Source organism: Rhizopus delemar, genomic scaffold (assembly GCF_000149305.1).
Source record: "Rhizopus delemar RA 99-880 supercont3.9 genomic scaffold, whole genome shotgun sequence".
NCBI classification, from domain to species: Eukaryota; Fungi; Mucoromycota; class Mucoromycetes; order Mucorales; family Rhizopodaceae; genus Rhizopus; species Rhizopus delemar.
This window is the reverse complement of record NW_027137835.1, coordinates 13,255-36,998: the sequence shown is the minus strand read 5'-3', so window position 1 is coordinate 36,998 and position 23,744 is coordinate 13,255. Positions and strand designations below refer to the sequence as shown.

The 23,744-nt window shown below is 35.4% G+C and overlaps 11 protein-coding genes across 11 annotated transcripts; 7 read left to right on the top strand and 4 right to left on the bottom strand.

Moving 5' to 3' along the window:
* Nucleotides 1–485: 485 nt before the first annotated feature.
* RO3G_11113 (uncharacterized protein) lies at nucleotides 486–2,361 on the bottom strand (the record flags this gene model as incomplete). Its single annotated transcript, XM_067665697.1, has 9 exons — nucleotides 486–595; nucleotides 760–801; nucleotides 876–902; nucleotides 965–1,020; nucleotides 1,072–1,286; nucleotides 1,345–1,625; nucleotides 1,682–1,945; nucleotides 1,996–2,295; nucleotides 2,355–2,361. 9 exons carry the CDS (start codon nucleotides 2,359–2,361, stop codon nucleotides 486–488), a joined length of 1,302 nt encoding a protein of 433 aa, XP_067521798.1.
* A 744-nt stretch (nucleotides 2,362–3,105) lies between these two features.
* On the top strand, nucleotides 3,106–3,654 carry RO3G_11112 (uncharacterized protein; the record flags this gene model as incomplete). The annotated part of the gene is made up of 3 exons (XM_067665696.1): nucleotides 3,106–3,110; nucleotides 3,190–3,266; nucleotides 3,446–3,654. 3 exons carry the CDS (start codon nucleotides 3,106–3,108, stop codon nucleotides 3,652–3,654), a joined length of 291 nt encoding a protein of 96 aa, XP_067521797.1.
* Nucleotides 3,655–3,943: 289 nt separating this feature from the next.
* Nucleotides 3,944–4,147, top strand: RO3G_11111 (uncharacterized protein; the record flags this gene model as incomplete). Its single annotated transcript, XM_067665695.1, has 1 exon — nucleotides 3,944–4,147. One exon carries the CDS (start codon nucleotides 3,944–3,946, stop codon nucleotides 4,145–4,147), a length of 204 nt encoding a protein of 67 aa, XP_067521796.1.
* Nucleotides 4,148–4,813: 666 nt separating this feature from the next.
* On the top strand, nucleotides 4,814–4,990 carry RO3G_11110 (uncharacterized protein; the record flags this gene model as incomplete). The annotated part of the gene is made up of 1 exon (XM_067665694.1): nucleotides 4,814–4,990. One exon carries the CDS (start codon nucleotides 4,814–4,816, stop codon nucleotides 4,988–4,990), a length of 177 nt encoding a protein of 58 aa, XP_067521795.1.
* A 459-nt stretch (nucleotides 4,991–5,449) lies between these two features.
* Nucleotides 5,450–5,856, top strand: RO3G_11109 (uncharacterized protein; the record flags this gene model as incomplete). The annotated part of the gene is made up of 2 exons (XM_067665693.1): nucleotides 5,450–5,622; nucleotides 5,772–5,856. The coding sequence occupies 2 exons, from the start codon at nucleotides 5,450–5,452 to the stop codon at nucleotides 5,854–5,856; spliced, it is 258 nt and encodes an 85-aa protein (XP_067521794.1).
* A 1,506-nt stretch (nucleotides 5,857–7,362) lies between these two features.
* On the top strand, nucleotides 7,363–8,062 carry RO3G_11108 (uncharacterized protein; the record flags this gene model as incomplete). The annotated part of the gene is made up of 3 exons (XM_067665692.1): nucleotides 7,363–7,600; nucleotides 7,657–7,790; nucleotides 7,847–8,062. 3 exons carry the CDS (start codon nucleotides 7,363–7,365, stop codon nucleotides 8,060–8,062), a joined length of 588 nt encoding a protein of 195 aa, XP_067521793.1.
* Nucleotides 8,063–8,772: 710 nt separating this feature from the next.
* On the bottom strand, nucleotides 8,773–10,974 carry RO3G_11107 (uncharacterized protein; the record flags this gene model as incomplete). Its single annotated transcript, XM_067665691.1, has 2 exons — nucleotides 8,773–8,809; nucleotides 8,870–10,974. 2 exons carry the CDS (start codon nucleotides 10,972–10,974, stop codon nucleotides 8,773–8,775), a joined length of 2,142 nt encoding a protein of 713 aa, XP_067521792.1.
* A 2,927-nt stretch (nucleotides 10,975–13,901) lies between these two features.
* On the top strand, nucleotides 13,902–14,140 carry RO3G_11106 (uncharacterized protein; the record flags this gene model as incomplete). The annotated part of the gene is made up of 2 exons (XM_067665690.1): nucleotides 13,902–13,938; nucleotides 14,031–14,140. 2 exons carry the CDS (start codon nucleotides 13,902–13,904, stop codon nucleotides 14,138–14,140), a joined length of 147 nt encoding a protein of 48 aa, XP_067521791.1.
* Nucleotides 14,141–15,510: 1,370 nt separating this feature from the next.
* Nucleotides 15,511–16,868, top strand: RO3G_11105 (uncharacterized protein; the record flags this gene model as incomplete). The annotated part of the gene is made up of 3 exons (XM_067665689.1): nucleotides 15,511–15,963; nucleotides 16,016–16,291; nucleotides 16,344–16,868. The coding sequence occupies 3 exons, from the start codon at nucleotides 15,511–15,513 to the stop codon at nucleotides 16,866–16,868; spliced, it is 1,254 nt and encodes a 417-aa protein (XP_067521790.1).
* Nucleotides 16,869–18,590: 1,722 nt separating this feature from the next.
* On the bottom strand, nucleotides 18,591–19,633 carry RO3G_11104 (uncharacterized protein; the record flags this gene model as incomplete). Its single annotated transcript, XM_067665688.1, has 3 exons — nucleotides 18,591–19,225; nucleotides 19,333–19,519; nucleotides 19,595–19,633. 3 exons carry the CDS (start codon nucleotides 19,631–19,633, stop codon nucleotides 18,591–18,593), a joined length of 861 nt encoding a protein of 286 aa, XP_067521789.1.
* Nucleotides 19,634–21,048: 1,415 nt separating this feature from the next.
* On the bottom strand, nucleotides 21,049–21,927 carry RO3G_11103 (uncharacterized protein; the record flags this gene model as incomplete). The annotated part of the gene is made up of 2 exons (XM_067665687.1): nucleotides 21,049–21,745; nucleotides 21,923–21,927. The coding sequence occupies 2 exons, from the start codon at nucleotides 21,925–21,927 to the stop codon at nucleotides 21,049–21,051; spliced, it is 702 nt and encodes a 233-aa protein (XP_067521788.1).
* Between the last annotated feature and the right edge of the window lie 1,817 nt (nucleotides 21,928–23,744).

The window sequence follows — 23,744 nt, the reverse complement described above, 5'->3', positions numbered from 1 at the left end:
GAAATAAAACTGTGTAAAATAACATGTCGTTCTGCCTCAAAAAAAAAAAAAAAAAAAAAAAAAGGATTATATTCAAATCAAAGTCATGCCTTTCATTGTCCTTGTTCTTCTATGTACTGTTGTTGAGATACACCTAATCAACTCATTTGGTATTACCCATCGATCATTTCGGAGTAATCTCTTACTAATTTGATTTATGGCAAGCTACCCTAAAAAAAAAAAAAAAAAAAAAAAAAAAAAAAAAAGATTCCAGTGAAACCCAAAGGAATAAATATCAAAGCAAAGACTATAGAATATCCCAACGAACATCCAAATTAATTACATCCAAATTAATTACATCCAAATTAATTTTATGTGAGAAATCACTGTTTTTTTTTTAAAAAAAAAAAAGAAATACGTGTTATATAAAAATAACAGTTGCAAGCAATTCTTTTTATTAATGATTAATGCTAATAAATAAATACAACGTACAGTTTCTGAATTTATCATTCTGTCTTTTCTATCTGTGCAACTTCCACTTTACTATCATGTTTCTTTTGGTTAGCTTTTGATGTTGTGTGTGAATCTTTTTCGTGGCTTCCGACTTCGATATCATCTAAAGATAGTGTTCTATCTTTTTCTAATTCGATTTGATCAGCTTTATTTTGTGGCAAGTTGATGACAGGTCCCTTGAACCATTTTCGTGCATCAATAGCGTATCTGCCTATATCCCATTGAACCGAATTAGTCTTTGTACATAAACTATGGTTCTTCTTTTACCTCCAGCTCCCAGTAAGACTGCACCAACAGCTAAACATGCATCTATCGGAACATAAAAAATTAGGGCATTGATTAAAATATGTTTTCATTTTTTTTTTAAAAAAAAAAAGACTTACAGTTCATGTTGACAGGATCAACAGGATCTATATTCAAATAATTAATATAATTTATGCTTGTTTGCTTTTTAACATTTTTATATACTTACAATCTGGAGGGAGTACGAATAAGATGGTAATGAGCACAATCCAAAAAACAGAAATACTATTGAAGAATTAGTCTTTTATTCGATATTCTTCTTCGTAGTGTACTTACAGTCCAATGATATCTGAAAAACGACCCAAGTGAAGGGGACCTCTAATGAACTGTTTACGGTTCACCAACTTGGCAAAAATAGGAACACCATATGATATATAAAGACCAATGGTAGCTACCGAGGTGATGGCAGAGAATGCAGTACTGTTACCTAAAGAAGGTAAGCCTAGTAAAGACGCGATGAGAACCGAGAACCAAACGGCATTAATTGGAGACTACATCAATTGAATGAATAAAGACCGATTATAAAAAAAAAAAAAAGATCAATATTACTTGTCTTTTGACATCAATTTTATGCCAATATTTGCTTCCTGGGATAGCACCGTCTCGAGAAAACGCATAAATCATCCTTGAGTTGGCTGTAACACTGGCAAACCCACACTGCCAACAGGCAATAATAAGCATTACCATTAAACATATAGCACCTGCATTGCCTACTGAATCAAACAAGATTTGCATGACAGGAAAACCAGTAGATGAGTTCACTGTGGTTTCAAAGTCTTGAATACAAAACAAGAATGAAATGATAAAGCAAAATCCCATGATTGAACTTACTAGCAAAAGGTTGAGTAAAAAAAGGGGAAATACTGTCTAGAATGTATTCAATTACCAACAACAGCCATGACCATGCCTACTGGTCCGCTAATTTCTGCATTCTTAGTCTCTTCAGACATATGAGCACTTGAATCATAGCCTGTTAAAGTAAATTGTGCCTGCAAGATTCCAATGACAACTACATACGCAGAACTGCTCCATCCTGTATTGTTATTGAAGTGTGTGAATACAAAACTGGCAGGTTGATGTGTTGGTGCCTTTGCTGCCATAGTGATCATGATAACAGCAGGCGCGATAACTTGCCACCATGTACTGATAGCTAAGCAAAAAGTTTAGTGTCATCTCTATTTTCTGTGTCTGAATGCATACAATTCACAGTCGACATCACTTTTGGACCTAACGAGTTTGCAACACCTTGAGTGAAGCACATTGCGATATGAAGTCCGACTGTTGCACCAGCAGATGGAACCCAAAATCCGTTTGTTCCAATTGTAATCACAGCAGCAATCATTGATGCAATACCATAATTAATACCAGCAGTAACAGCAAATTGTCCTATCAGATTGAACCATCCAGTCATCCAAGAAGCAAATGGTGCGTATCTTTTAGAACTTAATCTTGCTGCCCACCAATATAACCCTCCCGAAGTAGGATAGGCAGAAGAGATTTCTTTTTTTTTACGTTAGATTCATCGTGAACAGGCTCACATCATTGTACTCTAAGCTTACCTGCCATTGCCAGAGCTACACACATTGTAAATAATGCTACAACAACCCAACCCCATACCATGACTACCTGTTTGAAAGATCACAAATAAGCAAGCCAATCAAGGTTGCTATAAACAAAAAAGAAAAAGGGAAAAAAAGAGACTTACTGGTCCACCTGTATTTAGCCCATATTCATATAAACTAGTCAAGCCTGAAGAAATACAAACTACACTTAACGCGACTCCATAGTTTCCTAGAGACTACACAAATCATTGTTATTACATAAACACCTATAGAGTATAAGTCATCTACTGATAGTTCTCTTTTCAGTTCCTAATAAGTACATGTCAATATATTTCGATTTGTTTCAAATACAAAGATGGTTGTGTACCTGTTTATAGCCTAATTCATTTAACCTTGCCGCATCTCTAGCTTCTATTTCGGCAGCAGTTAACTTTGGTGGCATTTTTTAAAGAATGTTCTTTTTTAAACTGTTTAAAGGAAAAAAGAAAAGAAAAAAAAGAAAAAAAAAAGAAAAGAATGCCGCTTTAGGCGTGTGTATGGGATGCATTTTATAGATTCAATTTGTGATAAGCTTTAAGGTTGTACTACCTTGATTCGAATGAGTCCCACCTGTTCAATTTTTTCCTTTTCTATTCTGTCCCTTGTTCGCTAATGAAAATTTTTTTTTTTAATTTTAAAGGTTATTTATTTATAAAGTCTATTTGAGCGCGGGGTGTTTATCACATCTGTTCACCCAGACTAGTTCAATATGGGGTAAAGTAATGTGAGGCTAAAAAAAACCCTTCGGAATCAAGGGTAAAAAAAGGTCAATGGAATAATATTTGAATCACAGTAACATCCTTCATGCTTCAAGAGCCAATTTAGAAGGAGCTGTCCATGTGGAGGTCTGGTACAAGTGTCTATATGATGGTAAAGATGATCCAGTTCAAATAGGATTGAACATATGGTTGGCCAACGAAGGATCCAAAGGATAGCTGTACGACTTGAACGAGGGAGTTTTGTTGGTAGGACAAAGGATCTTCAATAGTGCTAGGCATTTGTAGCCGGTTGTGCATGTTGAGACACTGAATTGCATGCGTTTTTGTCAGCGCCTGATTTGGATGGAGGAGACAGGGTCAGGGTTTACTGCCAGGCAGCCATCCAAGGCGCCATCTTACGCATCGGTTACGTTTTTTTCGGATCATCAGCAACCAAAGGATTGGATCAAGTGAAATTGTTGGTCGACAGCAAGAAAGCAGTTTTGAATTTTTATGTTATTTTTATTAATCTAGACCTTATTGCAGAAATTGCTTCTTGATGGCCTTGAAAGTCTTGATACTGAGCTCCTCCACCGGAAGAGGTGTGATTTTCCAAAGCGAGGACTTGGATAGTTTGTACCGCATTCCCTTATTTTAGTCCCAAAAATGACGAAAGCAAAAATCAGCGCATTTGCCCCCCAAAATCAATTTATAAGTTGAATAGTACTTTGATTTTTTTTTTTTGCGTTTTTTATCCATCACTTTTATTTAAATTTAAAGAAAAGCTTTATTAACATGTCTACTTCATCAGCTTAATTTTATTCAGCAAATGTTACCGATTTCAAAACAATGAAAGTCGATAAAGCTATTTGGGAAGTTGAACTCAAAAAATTAGAAGATTGTACCTGTGTACACTGGACAAATAAAGGCTTTAAAATTAAAGAAATTGTGAGCTCCAATATTATTGAATCCTCCTCAGTTGGTCGTAACAAAAAATTCTTGTGGAGTAAGAAATACTCTTACCATCGTAGACCAAATGTCTATGTATCTTAAGCAAGTGGAAACCATCGATCTATTCAAAAAGAGTCCAAGAAGATTAGATGTCCTACGTATATCATAATAACTTACTACCATTCAGACTCTGACTTTGTCATTTTTGAACGAAAAAACACGCATGACTAGGTTCCTGGATCTTACGCAGATTTAAAATTCATGTCACTTTCAGGCACCCTTAGAAGGGAAATAATGGCTTTTCTGCAACGTGGGTTTTTGAGAAGAGAAATTAGAACTTGTTTGCTTCAAGGAATAGATGAAGATGCTGAAGTGTGAGACAAACTGTTTCATTACAACGACGTTTACAACGTTTGGCTGTCTGTTACAAAGGGCATGTTCAAATTTAAAGAAAATGAATTTAAATTCTTCAAAGTTTGGGAAGAAAAACTTGCTGCAACCAACTATAAAGCTCTTCCTTATTCCATAGAAATCATGTTCTATTATGGGATTATTTCTCCGTGGCAAATGAGTATTATGGGAGTATCGAAAAGTTTCTCTCTAGATTCAACTTTTGGTATATCTTCCAGAAGCAACGAGATTTTGTATAGCTTAGTAGTAAGATATCCTGATACTGGAAAAGGAGTTCTTGTTGGATACATGATAACCAACGACCAATCCGTAACATCAGTGTTGAACTGGCTGCGATTTTTGAAGAACAACTGTGCAATGAGTCCAGAACAAATCACAGGTGATTACAGTATCCCCGAATCTGGAGCATTTCGAGCTACTTTTGATGAAAGCAGCCGAGTTCAATTGTGCCTATTCCATATTGCTCAATGTTGGAGTGGAAAGTTAGCATCAAATTTAAGAATAGTCCCGGACAATACAGCATTGCAAAATTAGTATGTGGCAATATCATGAGCGACTTACAGTCGATTATGTTTGAGACTTCCTGTGAAATTGTAGTAGAAAAAGTAAGGATATTCAGAGAAAAAAGGACCGCAGATCGGCCTCAATTTTTTTTGAATACCTTGAAGATAGATGTCTCACTTTGGATGAGTATAAAAGATGGTCTGCAGCTTATGCCATTGAAGAAAATCAAAATATGTACACCAACAACTACATTGAAAGCTGGCATAATCAGCTAAAGTCAGTATCTCAAAAGAATCAAAAATAGACATTTGGATTGCCCTGTATATACATTAGTAAATGATGTTGAAAATGATACGAAACTTGAAGAAACAAGATAAAAGGAAAAGAGAGTTGATTACTGCTGCTATTGCAGGCGATAGGATAAAAGAGATGATTTCCAAAGAAAGTGAAATAACGTATAACGATGCATCCTTTAGTCAAGAAGATAGTATGTATACTGTCCAAACTAATGAAACAGGGAATCTTGCTTCTTGTTCCACGAAATTGAAGCATACCAAGCTCTTGTGGTTTCAAAGCTGCAGAATTTATATCGACTATCTCAGCTTAGAGGTTCATTTTATTGATGCCATTAGTCCACCGACGTTCAAGAATATTTTGGCAGAGTATTTTACTATCAATTGTTGTATAGCCAGGTATCGAGGTTCTGCGAAGAGGAAAAGAATTGAAAATGTGTAATCTGAGAGTTTTAAATAAGCGAGCAAGATGATAAGAGACTATCATGTGTTCGCATGGGTTAGCTTTGGCATCGTAGTAAATGTTGTTCTGTTCGAATGTGTATTGGATGGGATATGATGTCAAGATGGGTGCTAATCTTTGCAAATCTTGGATGTACATAGAATCTTGAAAAAAAAGTTCGATAGAGGATGGATCAACAATTCTGGAAGCTAAAATTTCTTTAAATTGTCATGCTGGAAGTGTGATTTGTTCATATTTGTAGTAAAGTATTAATTGCACGACGAAAATGATTGCCAAAATGAACTCCAATATTATTGGTATAAGCAGTATATATTTTCAATCCTTCTATTGAAGATGATAGTTGAGTATATTTGAGTTCGGAGCTTTCATAAGTAGTATTATCGAAAGTCGTTTTTAAGAAACTAATGTAGTGATCTGTCACAGTCCATGAACTTATGTATCTCTTCTTAGCAGGTCTTGGTTTTTTATGCCAACTATAATCAAACCTGCGGCAGAAATAGCGCCCAATATGGGCGTTGTGTTTGCTCTTATAGTCGCCCTGGCAACAATAGCACGAGTGCCTTTTTTTTGGATCAAGCTCTTGAGCACCTCATATGAATATCAAAAGCAGATTCGTCAAGAAATATGCAGTTCGTTAGGAATTTTATGTGTATTTTCCCATTTACAAACCCAATCGTACCTCTCCTTAATCTTTGCTGGACTGTTTCTTTCAATAGAATGAAAATCTGCTTTTTTCAACGAAAGGTTGCATTCATTTCTCATAAAGTTATAAATAATGCTGCGTGAAACTTTAAGATCATTGAATTGTTTCGATAAATGTTCGGTCATTTTAACAACAGTAGCAGAGGGATTGGCATCAATGAAGTTGATAACAGTCGTTTTATGCTCTTCGGTTAAGATGCACTTACGGCCTACCTTTTTACAGCTCTCAAAAATACCATCAGGGCACACATTATACTGGCTAACCCATTTCTGTGCTGTTCGAATGTGAACGCCCAACTGCTTCTCTGCAGCTGACACCCTCATACACTTTTCAATCTTCAAATCGAAAAATCTTGGACAGGATAACGCACATATTCCCGTTTTGTGTTTCCTCTTTCATACGAATATCTTTATCTTTTGCTTTTTCTAACAAAATTGGGCAAATCAGAGAAGATTAGTTGGGAACTGCAAATTTCAAGTACTCAGTATGAGTAGCAATTGTCTCAACAATGTAGTCCATGGGCTCAGAGTCACCATATTAAAGACACGATTTATATTCTGAGTACCTATGCGAACCCCTTTTTTTTACACCAGCATTCATAACTGTGTATGATATGTAAGGTAAATAAGAAAAAATAAACAGATGCTTATGAGTTATTAAATAATAGAATCAAAGCTTTGGTAATATTGATTCATTTATTCCTTGTTCCTTTTCCTGGGAACAAACTTTTCATGTTTATTTTAATCAACGCTAAACCCAGCAAAAATTAAGCCACAGAATGATATTGACAGTTACTCTTCTTTTTATTTAATAGATTATAATCCTAAATACATGCTACCATCAAAAGAAGCTTTCTTTTTTATAAGTAAGCATATTCTGCTTCCAAACTGGACTCTTGAACTGACTTTTGCATTTAGAGCAGTCCCACCGCTGCTATGCCATCATGAGTCGAGCTAAACATCGCGCAGGAATCCCAATTGTAAATACACCTCCTGCCAAAAATACAACCAAGAACAAAAAGAATAGTCAAAAGTTAGACAATGACAAAAGCAACAAAGCTTCGACTGCGATCAGCTCTTCTAAATTTCAAACTTCTCAAACAGCAGTTCCAAACTCAATGACCAGAAAACAATATGTTTTGAAAACACAACCGACAGAGCCAGTCATCAAGAAACCTGCTGGTATTGGAAATAAGAAACAACTGCATAATTAAAAACTAAAAACCTATTTATTTTAGGAATATCTGAACGACTGATTCAGGTACCAAAGGACGTCATTCAACCTATGGATCCTCACCTGCTAAAAGTAGCAGTTATTGGAGCAGCCAACGCAGGAAAGTCAACGCTGATCAATAAGCTTGTAGGGGAAGAGGTAAGAATAAGCCGCACGGATCAAAATATTTCAGCGATTGATTTGTGTGATATAAGGTTTCGGGTGTTTCTTCAAAAGCACATACAACAAGAGAAAGAATCTTGGCGGTTCTTTCAGAAGGCAATCATCAAATCGTATTCTTGGATACACCTGGTATTATTCCAGAGAATAATCACGCACAAATGAACCGTATACTTGCTACATCATCATGGCGATCTTTAGATGAGGCAGATCACGGTACTATTGTTTTTTCCCATTATATTGAGCACTGACTAATATAATGTTCATTTAGCCATGATTATGGTAGATGCAAATTGGTGTTTGAGCGAAAAATCACGTAAAACAGAAGAATTCTTATTGTCTAGACTTCATGATTCACATATTCCGGCAACTTTGATTTTTAACAAAGTAAAGACGCACTCTTGTAAACAAGAAATTTGTTTGACTGATTTGTTTTGCTTTAGATGGATCTTATCAACAATGATACGGAACTGTTAGAAAACGTGAAAGAAAGGTATAAACAGGGGTATCGGGGTATAAGGCAGATAGCTTATACTTCTGCTACACAAGAGACAAATCTTGATATAGTAAAGGTTGGTATAAAGCGAAAAAAAAAGAGAGAAAGTACATTATTAAACATTCGATTATAGAAAATGTTATTCAATAACGCTTTGTCTAAACCATGGATTTATCCAGCTGAACAAAAGATTGAAATGCCAAATCTGAAACGCGTAGAAGAAATTATTCGCGTAGAGTTCTTTAAAAAATTACATTACTATATTCCGTATATGCTGAAACAAGAAAATGTTGGGTGGACTGAAGTGAGCGATAAGATGCTTATTATTGACCAGAACGTGTATGTTGAAAGAGAGAGTCAATTGAAAATTGTGATAGGAACAAACGGTAGTATCATCAACAACGTAGTAAAAAATGCAAGAGAAAAAATTAGTCGAGCATTTGGAAAACCAGTCAGATTAAATCTTCAAGTCAAAACAAGAAAGAGCACAGCCAATGTCTTGCTATAATAGAAGTTGATGCATTTCTTTATTAAACTTTTCATCACAAAAAAATTAATTTACGCGGATTGTTCCAACTGATGCTTCTTTAGTATGACATCAATTTTTCCCATACCATGTATAAAGGCATTTTTATCTAATAAACCTTTGTGATCAGGATCACACTCTTTCCATACACAAGCCAATTCTTTTTTGGACAATTTGCTCTTCATCCAAATACAATATACTGTTTCTCCATCAACGTATCCACTGTCGTGTACTTGATCAAACAACGTTTCATATCGTGCCTTTGCTCCACTATCGACAAATTTATTATCGTTCTTTGGAGGTCTTGATGGTGGTGGTGGTGGCGCTACCTTCTTCTTTGTTTCGTTTGCCTTTTCTGAAGAAACAATACGGGTATTATTTGTTGATGACTTTGGAATAGACAGTCCAGCTGACGGTGTTTTTTTGTTTGTGCTGCTGTTCAGTTTGGGCATGTTGTCCATGGTTGGCTTTGGTCCAAAGTAAGGTGGGTTTGTAGCCGACCTTGCTCGATTCAATAAAGCCGAAGGCTTTAAATTCGCATCCTCAGATACCGAACCTTCCTTTTTCTCATCAGAGTTAAGGTTGCTGAACATTGTGCGCGGAGAAGAAAGCGCCTGATTAAATTTACCAGAAGGAGATAAAGGTGGCGAGATAGCATGACTAAAGCCGTTTGTTGGCTGCTGCTGTAATTTTTGCTGGTATAGGACGGAGGAAGGCTTTATGCCTACGCGTGGTGGAGTCTGTGGGCCTTGATTTGTAACGTTGGTCATACTCTTTACATTCAAAGTTGTTGAACTATTCGTGCTATCTGCAGATGAGCAAGCTGGTTTAGGTTGTAACGGAGGTGGATTGGACACGCTACGTAGCTTTTTTGGGCGTGGAGGAAGAGCAGGTTGGGACAACTGTGGTTTGGGTTTCAAAACAGGAGGTAAACTGGTCTTATCGGGTATACTTTCTTGGTGCTGTTCTTCTTCTTTTACAGATGCCTTCTTAGTCAATAATGAAGATGATGTCGAGGTTTGAACGTCGTTTGATGAGGACCTACTATTGCGCGATTTTCTACTAGCGGTCGATACTGGTCTGGAAGGTAGCCGAGGCATAGGATTACTTGGTGCCGGAATGTTTTCTAGTTTTGAAGATGAACTTATTCCTTTTGGCTTTTGAGACACGGGTGTGTTGGATGGCTTTTTCCAGTTTTCTGTGCTGCTTGCTGCTGTCACTTTGGAAGCATAGGATGCTGAATAGGTTGGTATGATGGTCTTTGGTAAAATAGGACCTGTAGTTTGTAGCTTCTGCAAACGAATTTGAGATGGCTTGATAAGTTGAAAGCCGTCTTCGTCCTCTTCCTCTTCCTCTTCGTGTGATGAACTCACAGTTTTTGAGTTTTCTAGTCCAACCAATGGAATGCCTGTTGATGAACCATATTTTGATGAAATGTCTGGTCGCAGCGTCGCTAGTGGTTTTGGGGAGCCTTTACTAAGGGCTATTTCCAGTTCACTTTTGCCCCCGCTTGCCAGTTGAGAAGGCCTCAATACTCTCTCCAAATTGTTATCCGTCGTGTTTTTCACAAAGGAAGCCGAGTAGGATCTAGCTCTCGTTGGTGATTCTTGTTCTATACTTTTAAGTTGTGGCCTTTCGAAGGTAGAAGTTGGTGCAGGAAGTTTCATCCCTACACGAACTGCGTTTTTTGTTGAAGGTGATCCTGACATTGGTTTGGAAGCTAGCACGCTTGGAGCTGAGTTGCAGATAGGCTTGTTTGCAGCTGATATGAAGGAAGCTTTGCTTAAATTTGATCCTTTTGAACCTCTCTCGGTCGTTTTTTTTATTGACTCGTTTTTAATAGAACTGTTGGATAAAACTGCAGTGAATGCATCGTTTGAAAGTGCGCCATTGGTTTTTGCCATGTCATTCTGCAATCTGTTGTTACTTGTAATGTCAATACCAAAAGACTCTGGCAAAGGTTTTACAAAGTTTCCAGGAAACAAGCCCCTCTTGCTGGTATTTTCAATCCTGCCTTCGTACCAGTCCTTGTCAGTTGATTGAGTGACATCTACAAAAATATCCCCTTCTTTAAATGAAAGTTCCTCTGCATCGTCTGCAGTACAGTCATATAGAGCAATCATTCGTAATTTTGAGGACATGGGAATAGATCAAAAGGAATAATTAACAGGAAAAGAAAAAATGTTTTGTCACAAGTTTACATGTTCCATTTTTGTCAATAGTTGTCGGAGAATTAATTTTGTGCTGGCTCATAGAAAGCTTCCCGCTTTTTCAGAATATGTTGTAGTAATGTTGGCGAAACAAAGAGAAATAATATTGTGGTGGTCTGCCTTTCTATTGTCACTTCTACAAGTAATTAGAATACGCGTCTTTTATGGCATGAGTAGTAGTAACTTGATTTATGGTATAAACCAACAATAAAACCGCGACCTGGAGGGATACAGTCATACCCCTTTTTGTTTCTTCAGTATCATGAACACTTTATCTAGTTGAGTACTAAAAAAAAAAAAGAAATTAATTTCACAAAAAATGCCTTTTAATAAACTTTAGTAGAAATAGTATATAAAGCAATAATCAATCGCATATTGGGATTTTTTAATAGTTACATATGTTTTTATTATGTAGAAATTATGCTCAATTCTTTTCCTTTATTTGGATATCATGTTCATTATAGTTATTCTATTTATCAGCCAATTTGTTTGTTTCAAATACAAACATCTCTATGATTGTATTATTAAATTTGTTAACTACTCACAGCGCGAAAGATGATGCTTCTTTTGGGTTCTAAGCTTGTAAATCCCAAAGTAATTTTAATACATCTATAATTATTGATAATATACTAATAGAGTATATGAAGTGTCAGTCTCAGTCATCAAGACATAAACAACATAAGAATAAAAGCGCTTACCTCCGAAAAGTAAAGCAATCATCGATTGCAGCCTAGTTCTGCTTCCTTTTCAGAAGAGAACGGCAATAGTTTTGTTTACAGTGTAGAATTGACTGTTGTTTAGAAAGGCTTAATGAAGCCGGGAGTATAGCCATGTCCATAAATGAAAGAGCAAATAGCGAAAGAAGAAGACCGGGTAGCGAAAGAAGAGGACCAGATAGTGAAAGAAGAGGACCAGAGAGCGAGACAATAGAGTTTTTTTCTTCTTCTTTTTACGCATGTTGTTTTTAAACTAAAAGGAAAAAAAAAAAAAAAAAAAAAAAAAAAAAAAAAAAAAAAAAAAAAACCCGTTGAATAACCAAGGCAGGTTTCCCATCCCCTCTTTTAAAAGGCCTTCTTTTCTTGGAACACGACGGGTACCCCTGTTTTATCACTTTTTATCTTATCAGGTCAGTTATGATGCAAAAATTGATTGTTCTTTAACATTTGCTTACAGCAACTTATACAAAAAGAGGATAAGGTATAAATGTAACTCTCACATCAAAGTTCAAAACTACGTCTGCCTCTTCTATATGCTTAGCAAAGAAGCAAAGAGATGTCTTCTTTTGTAGCTTTCTAGAAGGAACCTGAAATAAGATTTACCTTCTCAGGGTTTGAACATTTATCACACTTTTTTTTTAAGTTTAATGTTGGACAACAAAAAAGCTTTATGTAGTGTACTTCATATCTGGTTCTATTCTTTAATATGGCCTTAGTATTCTTCTTTCTCAGCTCTTTCTTAGTTTCAACGTTAACATCGTTGATACTGTTGGCACAAGATGAATTTTTAGCTTTTACTTGTATAGATAAATCATGCTTCATTTTCCCAAAAAAAAAAAAACAGAACAAAATAAAACGATACGGACTAGTAAACTTCGGCCATATCATAATTAGTGTGATAGATCAAAAGGCTATTGTAAAAGAGGATGGCAAGATATTTCTAATCAGCTCTCCCTTAGTTTCTTGTAACGATATATCGCCATTTGTATTCATTAAAAATCCGTGACTACACATGAGAAGGAGCATATTAAATACCTTAAAGCCATAATTGCAGTCGTAAAAAAAGTCTGGGAAACGCACATTTATATACTTTTACCTCTTCTCAATAAACTAGTTTAAGAGCTTTGAACTCAACAACTATTAGTCAGAATGAGTAGCCTTTGTTGATGGCTTCGTTGACTTCGTCTTATCTCTTTAAATCATGTCAACCTTTTAAACGTTTGAATCTGTCTTTGGGTAATTACTCTCCACTGTCAAAAGCTCGATTTTGATAAGTCAATATTAGGACCTATTGCTATGAGACCTGACAGGTGAGTAATTTAGTTTTTTAACAAGTATTCTCATTTTCTGAAGTGATAGGACTCACCAATGCTTGAAAAAACATTCGAAAAGGAAACTGCCTTATAAAATTTTGTCCGGGGTAAAAAAAATCATGAGTCTCATTGAGTCCTACGGGCCATATACTGCCTTTTTTTTTTATTGCATTAAACAAAAATGGTGCGTAAAAAAGATTATCCTTTTATCCAGTTCACACTTACTCCGAAAATTCAGGGTCTTCCATAAGGGAGAAGGCTAAACTTTTATGAATGCGAATTGTTATTGAAAGAAACAATATAATGGTAGTAAATTCTATATGGTACGCTGTAAATTTTATCCAATTTAAATGAATCATAACTCATAAAAACATTCAATTTAATGACTATGAAAAATATATAAAAAAAAAATAGCGGACATTAGCTCATTTATGAGATAATGATGAGATAAAGAGCTTTCATCGATTGCTTAAACCTTTCTTTCTCTTAGTTGCGCCATTCGTTTCTTTTTTTTTTGTTATGAAAGGTATTAGATATGGCTTAATACACGTTAGCTTAATTTTTCCACATAGATGATGATTATTTCTCCAGATGCGTTAATTGCCATAATTCAATCGACTCTATTACTACAGTAGAAGTAAAACCAATGGCACGTCCTATGCATAATGGCAAGTTGGCGCGATTCTGCCGTTATTTGCTCGAGAATATTCTGACATCAATTTCTTGCAGCTCAAGGCAATCGACGATATCAAAAGAAGATCAACACACTCAGACCGATCGTTATTGTACAATGTGTAGAACTAAACAATCAAGAGCAAACTCTATCCATATGGAAGCAGTTCCGTTGTCATGTACAAATAACGGAGGTAAGTAAAAAAGGGGGGAGCAGAAAATTACTATAAATGGAAAAAGAGAAGCTGGTAATGAAAATAGGATTTTTTTTTTTTTTTTTATTCAGGCAGTGACAACAGCTGGATATTTAGAACGGGTTGGACACCTCAATCAGAAAGTTTATCCAGAAATAATTGCTACGCTATAGGTGATTTGGTAGATTCCCAAGCAAGATGAAAAAATTAGAACACAGTATGCGTACCTTTTTAGATGAGATATTTCGTTCTCTTAAAAATTTTGTGACAATTTTGTGAAATAGTGTGTACATTCCCACATATTTATAATAGAAAAAATAACCAAATTCGTATATAAAATAAAAAAAAAGGAGAAGTCATGTTTGATGGACCCCTTTATCTCTTTTGAAAGTGTTTGGTTGAAAGCAATAGCGGTATTAATTAAAAACGTGACAAAGCCTGATGAATAGAATACTCCCACTTGTGGATGGTATTTTGTAAGTGCCGGGTAAAAGCAAAAAGGTAATACAAATTTAATTATTACCATGTTGTGGTAAAGGACACCGAGTTTAATCAGTAACAAATACAGATCCCGCGTTCTTTATTGACGATCAATTGTGATAAAATTAGAATCGCTGTATTACGTTCTAAATCGTGCTTGAACTGTAAACAGGTGTTAGACTTGAAACTATTTAGATCTATTTTATAAATACGATCTATTAGATATAAGCATGAGCAAGAGAACTTGAACTGTTTTCAACCGTAAAATGTGTAAACTTTTTTTTAAAAAAAAAAGTGTATGCAGGTCTACTTTAAACAACGCTTCATTCTCTTTTAATATGAGAAAAAAATAGGGTTAGAATAGTAAAAGAAGAGATAAAGTCATAATACGAAACCTTTTTTCTTTTTATAAATATTGCACGTTCATTCAGAAAAAAAAAAAAAAAACCCTATTTATTATTATTATTATTATTCCATGTTACTTGTAATTTAAACATAATAGACATAATCAGTTAAGATTTCTTTTTTATTACGCCGCGGCGTATGTCTCCAGACAATTTCTTTCAAGTTCAAAAGACCTTCTTAACTATTCAAATATGCAAAGAAAGGGGGCTCAAGTAATCTGAAAACAATAAGGAGGACATCGAACAAGCAAAAAGACAAAAAAAGAAGAAGAAGGGGAGCACAAATCAAGGAGAGAGAAGAGGTTTATATACAAGAAGAACATAAGAGTGAACACTTTCTTTTTGCTTTCTGAAAAATCATACTTTTGCCCTAATAATAAAAAAACAGTAACAAGAGCAAAGCCGAGAATCAGACTGATTTGATTCAGTGTAACCCTTTTTACTTTTTAATTTTTTTATTCTGCAAATATAGCAACTTACAAGATCAAAAAGGAAACAGCCCATAATCTCAATGTATGTTGGGATTAAACATCTACTCCGCCCAATGTTCTAAAGTTTCTATTGTGCTTTATTTTTTTCTCTATAAATTGATTACGAAGCAGATCATCCTCTCTCTTTCTTTTTCAAAAATCAACTTTCCTTTTTTTATTCTTTTTAATCACCCCATTTTACTTTCATTTTGATTAACATGGTTTGGAAAGCTGCTATCGTCTCAGCCATTACTTTCATTGGCGTAAACGCTGTTACCACCAACTATACAAGCACCACCAATCCCAACAACATCACTCTTCCTAGTATCCCTCAAACCACTTCTCATGATCCTGTCGCTGAATGTACTTACTATCAATCTCCCTTTGTTATCAACAAAGCTGAATGGCCCAACACTTGGGAAAAGGCCACTTCCAATGGAATTAACAAATCTGCCGAATTCCAAGCATTGTACAACTCTATCGATTGGACAAAGGCTCCCAACATTCCCGTCAGAAAGATCAGCGCTACTACTGGTGGCCTTGACATGACAGGCTATGATACTGCTACTGACCCTGCCTGTTGGTGGTCCAGTACAACCTGTAAAAAGCCCAAGACTGAAGGTATTAATGCCGATCTTTACGAATGTCCTGAGCCTGATGTCTGGGGTTTGGTAAATATACTGAAATGCCATTTTTGTATCTGTTTATTAACTATTGTATTAGACCTTTGATGATGGACCCAACTGTTCTCACAACGCATTCTACGATTACCTCGAACAAAACAAGCAAAAGGCTTCCATGTTCTACATTGGTTCTAACGTCATTAACTGGCCTTATGGTGCCCTTCGTGGTGTTAAGGATGGTCACCATCTTGCTGGCCACACCTGGTCTCACCAATTGATGACTACTTTAACTAATGAAGAAGTTCTTGCTGAACTTTACTATACTCAAAAGGCTATCAAGTTCGTTACTGGTGTTACCCCCAAGCACTGGCGTCCTGTAAGTTTAAACTGTCAAAAAAAAAAAGTATTTACTAACTTGTTATCAACAGGCTCAAGGTGATATTGATGACCGTGTTCGTTGGATCGCCACTCAATTGAACTTGACTGCTATTCTCTGGAACTTGGATACTGACGATTGGGCTGCTGGTACCCCTGGTGTTACTGTTGATACTGTTAAGAAAAACTATGAAGACTTCATCAAGATGGGTTCCAACGGTACTTTTGCCCACTCTGGTAACATTGTCTTGTCTCACGAAATCAACAACATGACCATGGGCTTCTTCTTGGATCACTACACTGAAATCAAGAAGGCTTACTCTCACGTCATGGATGTCGCTACTTGTTTGAACATTACCAACCCTTACCAAGAAACCACTGTCACTTTCCCTACCTTTGATGAAGCCGTCAGCGGCAAGAAGTCTGATGCTAGCAGCTCTGCCTCCGCCTCTGCCTCTTCTCCTGTTGCTCCCGGTGCTGCTGCTGCTAAGGCTGCTGCAAAGAGTTCCGGAAACTCTGTTTCCATGAACGGATCTCTTTTCATTGCTGCTGTTTTTGGTCTTTTGGTCCTTGTTTAAAGCAGATGCTATCAATAACAATGTTTTTTACACATTAAATACACAATGTACCAATTATTCATATCCATTCTTTTTCTGTATACACAAATAATTGTTCATAAAAATATATAAAAAATTAGAGAAGTGGGTTAAGAAGTTTTTTTTTATCTTGCTCACGTTTTGTGTCCCTGATCAATACATGACCTGCATATATGTAGTTATAAAGCTTTTTTGGGCACAAGCGCATAAAAATGAATATTCTGTATATTTGCATAAAGTATGAAGAATGTGTTGTAACTTGAAAAACGATCCCTCTTTTCTATATATAGAAAGCCCATGATGAAAAATCTGTTCGATGCTGAGATGGAATCATAAACATGGTGATACAAACGCTATATGTTCTTTTTATAAATAAATGTCGCGCTGATTTGTCAATTTAATTTACAAATTTGGTGAGAATTATAGCTGGGTTCAAAAAAGTTGTTTCCAAGTTTAAATGTTACACGGCAAGTTCACCCGGACCAGATTGAAGGATAAAAAAGGTCAATGGGACGAAGGACCAATCCACAAGAAACTGACCGTGCGGAGGACTAGTGCGAGTATAGATATGATGGTAAAATCAACACAACCCAGAATGAACTGAACATATGGTTGGATAGCAAACGATCCAAAAGAAAAGGTACTGACAATTTAACCAAAAAATCAATTCAAATTTGTACAAAGGTCTTTCATCACTGTGCAAGAAATAAACAACTACAAGAATCTTACTTTACTCTCTATTGTGTCAATTGAATAGATGTACCTTATAAGTTGGTGACTGAATACCGGAGAAATATAGTACAAATAAACGACACCAGAAGACGTCTCAATCTCTTTTACTAAATTCAGGGAACTTCAAGCGATAAACAAATATGGATGTAGCTAATATGTTTCGACTCTGTTAATAAACAGAAAGGTTAATGTATGCTAGGAAGCCTAATACATCGTCTAGTTGTACAATTCTTAAACAACTAATTATTAAATAGTATTGAAACAAGTAACTTAGGTAACTGAACGAGTAACATCAACATGATCTAATAAAGAAAACATGCTCTTTAATAAAAGCGAAATAGGGTTGTGATTTGATTAGAATTCACAATTTTTTTAAGGAAAGAGGACGTTTAATTTGGTATACTTGCTTGCGGATAAACAAAAGTTTCGCAAGAATAAAATAAATACCATTCACTTTCTGATATTAAATATAATTAATAGTATATTACTCTACTAAAAATCCAGCATGTTTTCCATTGATAAATTTCCTTCCGATTGTTCTCTAGCAAATATTTCAAAGTATTGGAAAATAACTAAGACACTGATCAAAACATCAGGTCCAGTGCCAATAGAGCCAAGGACATCTGCAAGAACCGAAGCAATTGCTAAGGTAGCCCCTTTTATAGATGCAGCAGGAAGAATAACACTATCCAATTCCTTGTACATTGAAACATCATGATAGCCAGCAAAGTCACTTGTTGGTCTTTAAGTTGACACGCAACATCACGAGAGGAAGAACCAGAGACATCAGTCCACAGTTTGGACAGGTAAGCACAGACAATAGCTGTAAGAGATGCATAAATCAATGTGTGAACAAGATGAAAAATGGCATCGGTCAATCCGTGAGGAGCAGAAAGATAATAAATAATGCCACTTACAGGAACAAGTTTGTCTCCACTCCAAACACCAAGTACACAAATAAGCAAATGATTTTCAAAGTAGGTAGAAAACAAGTAAGATACCAACAAACACATTGAAGAATAAGGCAGATTGAAGCATGAGAGGCATACCAGAGGTATAGAAAAGCCGAATAGGATAATAGGCACGCTGACTTCGCATGCGGTTAGACTTGATAGAAAGTTCCACACGGAATTTTAAAAGGTAAGTAATAAGTGCAAACATGGAAATGGTAGCAATGGCATTCATAGCATTAGGCAAACCAGGATGGTAAAATGCATCCTTAAGTTCACGAATCTTGTTACTACAAGATCCTATTAAATGAAAAATGGAGATGATAGCACCTTCATATTCACTACCGCGGTAGGTAGGAACTGAATAAAATGTCATAAACTTCCAAAATGCAGTTTGGCATACATTTGATGCAACGAAAGTATTAATTTCAGAACCTAAAACATAGTCTTTTTGCATCAATCCATCCATCAACATAATAACAGTGGATGATAAAACAAGTTGGAGTGTCAAAAGACCACATCCCACAACACCAGTGTCGTTAAGATTTCCATCAAGGCCAGTAAATGCAAGAATGAGCGCTTGTGTAGCAGCAAGAAGAACAGCAAGCAATAGAAGAACAGTTGAACGTCTTTTATGATTCTGATACGTATACCTTACTAGACATACTTACATTTTTGTGCACCAGAAAATAAGGCATGATCTTATTTTAAGCTGTAATCAACGCGAATGAAATTAGCGGCAGCCAAGAGTTGCATTATCATACCATAGGTAAGAATTGGAATAATACCTAACTCTGTAAGCGTGCCACGATTAGAAGCCATGACAACGCGAAGTGAATCAAGACGATCAGAGGACTCCAAAAACTTGATGCCGTAAAGAGGTAATTGGGACATGACCATGTACACTGGTAAAGACACGCCTGCATAAACAACGCTTTCATTAAAGGGTAACTGTGAAAATAAATATGAATATAAAAATTATTTTTAAAATAAATATGGTGTTCTCATCATCTGAAGTGAACTTACTTTTCGATCAGGTGATTCAGCATCAGGAAGAGCAGCCATAAAAGACTTAAAGGAAGTACCCGGACTAACATTCGTTGCGCTTGATATCAAAGCAAACAATGTAAGATTGAAAAAAGAAAAAAGGATCAGCCACGTACGGCCCATATTTACAATGTGTAGAAAGCAGTAAAGAAGAAAAAACACACGTATTTACCAATCATACGGAAGCAAAAAAGGATCATCCAATTACATTTGATCGACTTTTGAAAGTTGGGTGCACAGACAGCTTGTGCACACCTGAAAGAGTCTATTACAAATTCGTACGTTGTGCGTCGTCACTTACATAATAACAATATGAATGAAACAAAAAAGAGGTAGCAACCGTTCTTCTTTAACCTAAGCCTTAGTTGCTGCGATGAACAAAACAATGCAAAGACAATAGGCCCATTTTTTGATCTTTGTAGTATCTGAGAATAAAGCACAGTTAGGTTTGTGAACAGATTAAGAGCAGAAGATAGAGAAGACATAAATCTGAGTACAAGATATAAAAAGGAGTATAGAGCATGAACACAATTAATATTCGCTCGAAATACGACTGCGATCTAACTATATACTTTGTATCATGAGGAAGACAACAGTATCTTAATTTTAAAAAAGACATGTTTTTGTTTACACTTGTCACTGAGGATTTCTATTACTTTCATGAGAAATATTCTCATAAAAGTACAGTGAATCTCAAGGATTACTGTAAACAGACTTGCTTTTATCACAAAAAAGAAGTGAAAAAAAAGCCGCTTATTCTCTTTTATAAAACTTTAAAGGAAACCTTCCCTACTCTCATTTTTTTAGCGGCTTCACAGTAGAACGATCTATCAACAATTTCTTTCACTGCGTTGGCTATGTCTCTATTCTCTATCTTCTATGTGGATGATCTCGTAGAGTCTTAAATCTACTAGTAGCACCTTTAGTCAATAAATCCATGTTTGCTGAAACTAATCAGCTTCATTCAAAGAACAGGCATTTAAAGAAAAATATTTCTGGCTTCTTTGTTTCAAAGATCAGGAAAAACGAATATTCTGTCAAAGAACAAGATGATTTGCAAAATTGTATGCTAAATAAATCTTAAAAAATGCTTTTACTTTATTATTAGATGGAGTGAGTGAAGATGATTTTGTTTATGAGCATACACGGGATAAACTAAGAATGTTACATATGAATAATGGCTAAGGCGAACTGGTGTTGTTTTCTGACTGATCTTTTAATGAGCCTAAGATATTATAGCATTCTTCGAGAATATCCACACACAGTCCTTGGCCTATAGGAGCAAGATGACAATAATATAAGGATGTGGGTGTAAACAACAGGTTGTAGTATCTTCAATTACCTTCAGGAATATTCCCCGTATCATCATAAAATTTACCATCTTTTCTCATATCGTCAATACTTGATAACTTCATCTGGTATCTAATGGAAAATTAGCAAGAGCATTTATACTTTTGTAAGCAAAAAGCATACGGATAAAGTTCTTCTATGGAGCAAGGAGCATTGATATTTTTCACTGCCAAAAGACATTGACGCACGCTAGTAAGCTGATTATAAACAGGTGTCAATGCTTCCGATACAGGGACGCTTTCACTAAGTAACACAAAGATCATCCGATAGCATTTGTGAAGCAAGAATTCAAGTACAATCTGTCCTTCTGGAGCAACTCCTTTGTTATCAACAAACTTTCCCATCAATTTTGGATTTATATGTCCTTCTTGATCCTTGTAGTTATACTTTAGCTGTACGATGTCATGAAGTTGATGCTGGTATGTAAACAGATCCGTTTGGCGTAATGTCCATTTATGTGTCAACTCTAATCTTTCTAAATGGTTCTTGATTTTCAAAAGGCGTTCACGGACGTCTTGTAATGCAGGAGAGAAATCATCGCTACAGGCGAGTACGATGTCGTGAGACCAATAATGCAATTTTTCTAGTAAAGAGTTTAATATTTCTTGACCTTTTGGTATGCTTCCATCCGGTCCAATAAACTTCCCACCAACCCTAGCATTATCAATTTCTTGAATTTCGTCTTGTAATGGCCTGATGTCCTCAGGTGTATAATCTCTTTTACAACATACTGTACCAAGGCTTCTACGAATACGAAGCATCCTTTCTAGAATAGGAATACTATTTTTGTTTAATGTATTATTTAGTCATATAAACTTGTCATGTATAATAAAACAATAGTTACAGTTCAGTGTCTACTTTTCTAAGCGTATTTATCAATTTCTCATAAATTTTTCCTAAGAAAAAATAAAAGATCTCATCAATCACTTTTAGTCGTTATTTTCTTTATATCTTTACTGCATTGTGCGAATTTATATTGTAAAACTTGCATAACATGCTCTGGCAAGATTCTGTGCTTGCGATCATGGTTTAATATTTTTTCTATCTCATCCAATTTTGCTTTATAAGGTTGCAAGTATTCTTCTTCATATACTCCTGCTTCATTTAAGCGATCAAATATATGCTGATTTTTATTAAGTAAGAATCTAATATTATATGCAATCAAGCCTTACCTTAATTGCTACCACTTGTGCATAAACGGAAGGACCTTGAAGAGAAAACTTTCAGTGTACACGTAATTTATGTTTATATAAGCTTACTTTCTCTTGTTTTGCCTAAAGATAAAAAACAGAGGCTGAGTATTTGCAGTATTTCATCCAATACATCATCTGTTCTATTGAGTTCTCTGGATTCATCTATAAGATGACCGCCTCGTAAGGCACTCAAAGCCTTCATTTGATCTTCAATTTCCAAACGCAGTGGCATGATGTCTTCTAATTTCAAATATGAGCGTCGATCTCGTTTGATAACTGAAAGTCGCGCTCGTATATTTAACAAGTGTTCAAGCACAGGTTGCTCTACGATGCGTTTATAATTATACACGAGAAATATTAGGATGATTTGAAAGATTTACCTTCTTTAGGTATCGTTTGAAACATTCTTTGATTTGAGGTAAGTTAAAAAAAATCAAATAATAAAATGAAAAATACAAGTAAATAAATAAAAAAAGAAATCTAGATTGCTGGGATTTGATATCTTACCTCATCCTTTTATGGTATTTTCTTTCAACATTAATTTAAGCCAACAAAAAGGGGCAGTGGCAAGATAGAGTTGAGAATCACATGCTAAATAAACTAATATAATTCTTTTGTTACGACCGCTTATTTTTTTTTTATAAAATGAATCTTTTGTATGTAGGCTATGTCAACCTAACAAATAAACTTCACATGCGATTTTCTCAAGGGTTTGTTTGGAAATTACAATTGGCAGATAGCATTTAAAAGATAGCAATAGGCATAAAAGTTTTATAAATTTACGCATATGTTTGATGTTATCACAATCTGATTGTCTACTACACTAACTTGGATAGTTAATACAAAATAAGTTGAGCAGTGTTTAGGAGTCATTTTTATGTAGACTGAAACTCAATAATAAACAGTGATTTACACAAGTGACAATTTCCCTTAAAAAAGAAAAATAGCATATGTCAATGCTATATGTAAATCATACTTTTCTTCTCATTATATGCTTATACTCAACTTGTAATGATTAAGATAAATTAAAGCTTTAAAGTCGACAAGGCAGAGATTAAATAGGATCTTTTTATGATACCAAAAAGTAATGCATAATTGGATGTGATAATTTTATGCAATCATAATTTGAACACCGCCATCGTGTATTTTTGTTTTTAATCTGGGAAAAAAAAAAATGCTTTACTTTATGCCTTCATTTATCAATTCTGCTTATGAACAAATACGCTCGCTATGGATACGTACAATATTATTTATAACACACCCCATCTTTCAACGTTTATTGCCTGACCCCTATACTAAAGCGGGTAATGTTCGCGTAGACACAAAGCCAGCTCATGCCAGCCGAATAACAATGACCGAGATTATTTCTCCTGATCAGTGCGATTTAAAGGTACACATCTCTTCATTCCATTTTTCACTCTTTTACAAGATATGTAAACTAAAGGACTTTAGGGGTTTGCATATGCTGGTACAATATTAAGCTGGATAGATATTGCTGCTGGAATAGCGGCCAAACGACATGCAGTATCACCCTCGGTAACGTTTTGTTCTCAAAAGTCTTCTTTTTTGGGTATTCTGAACATGTA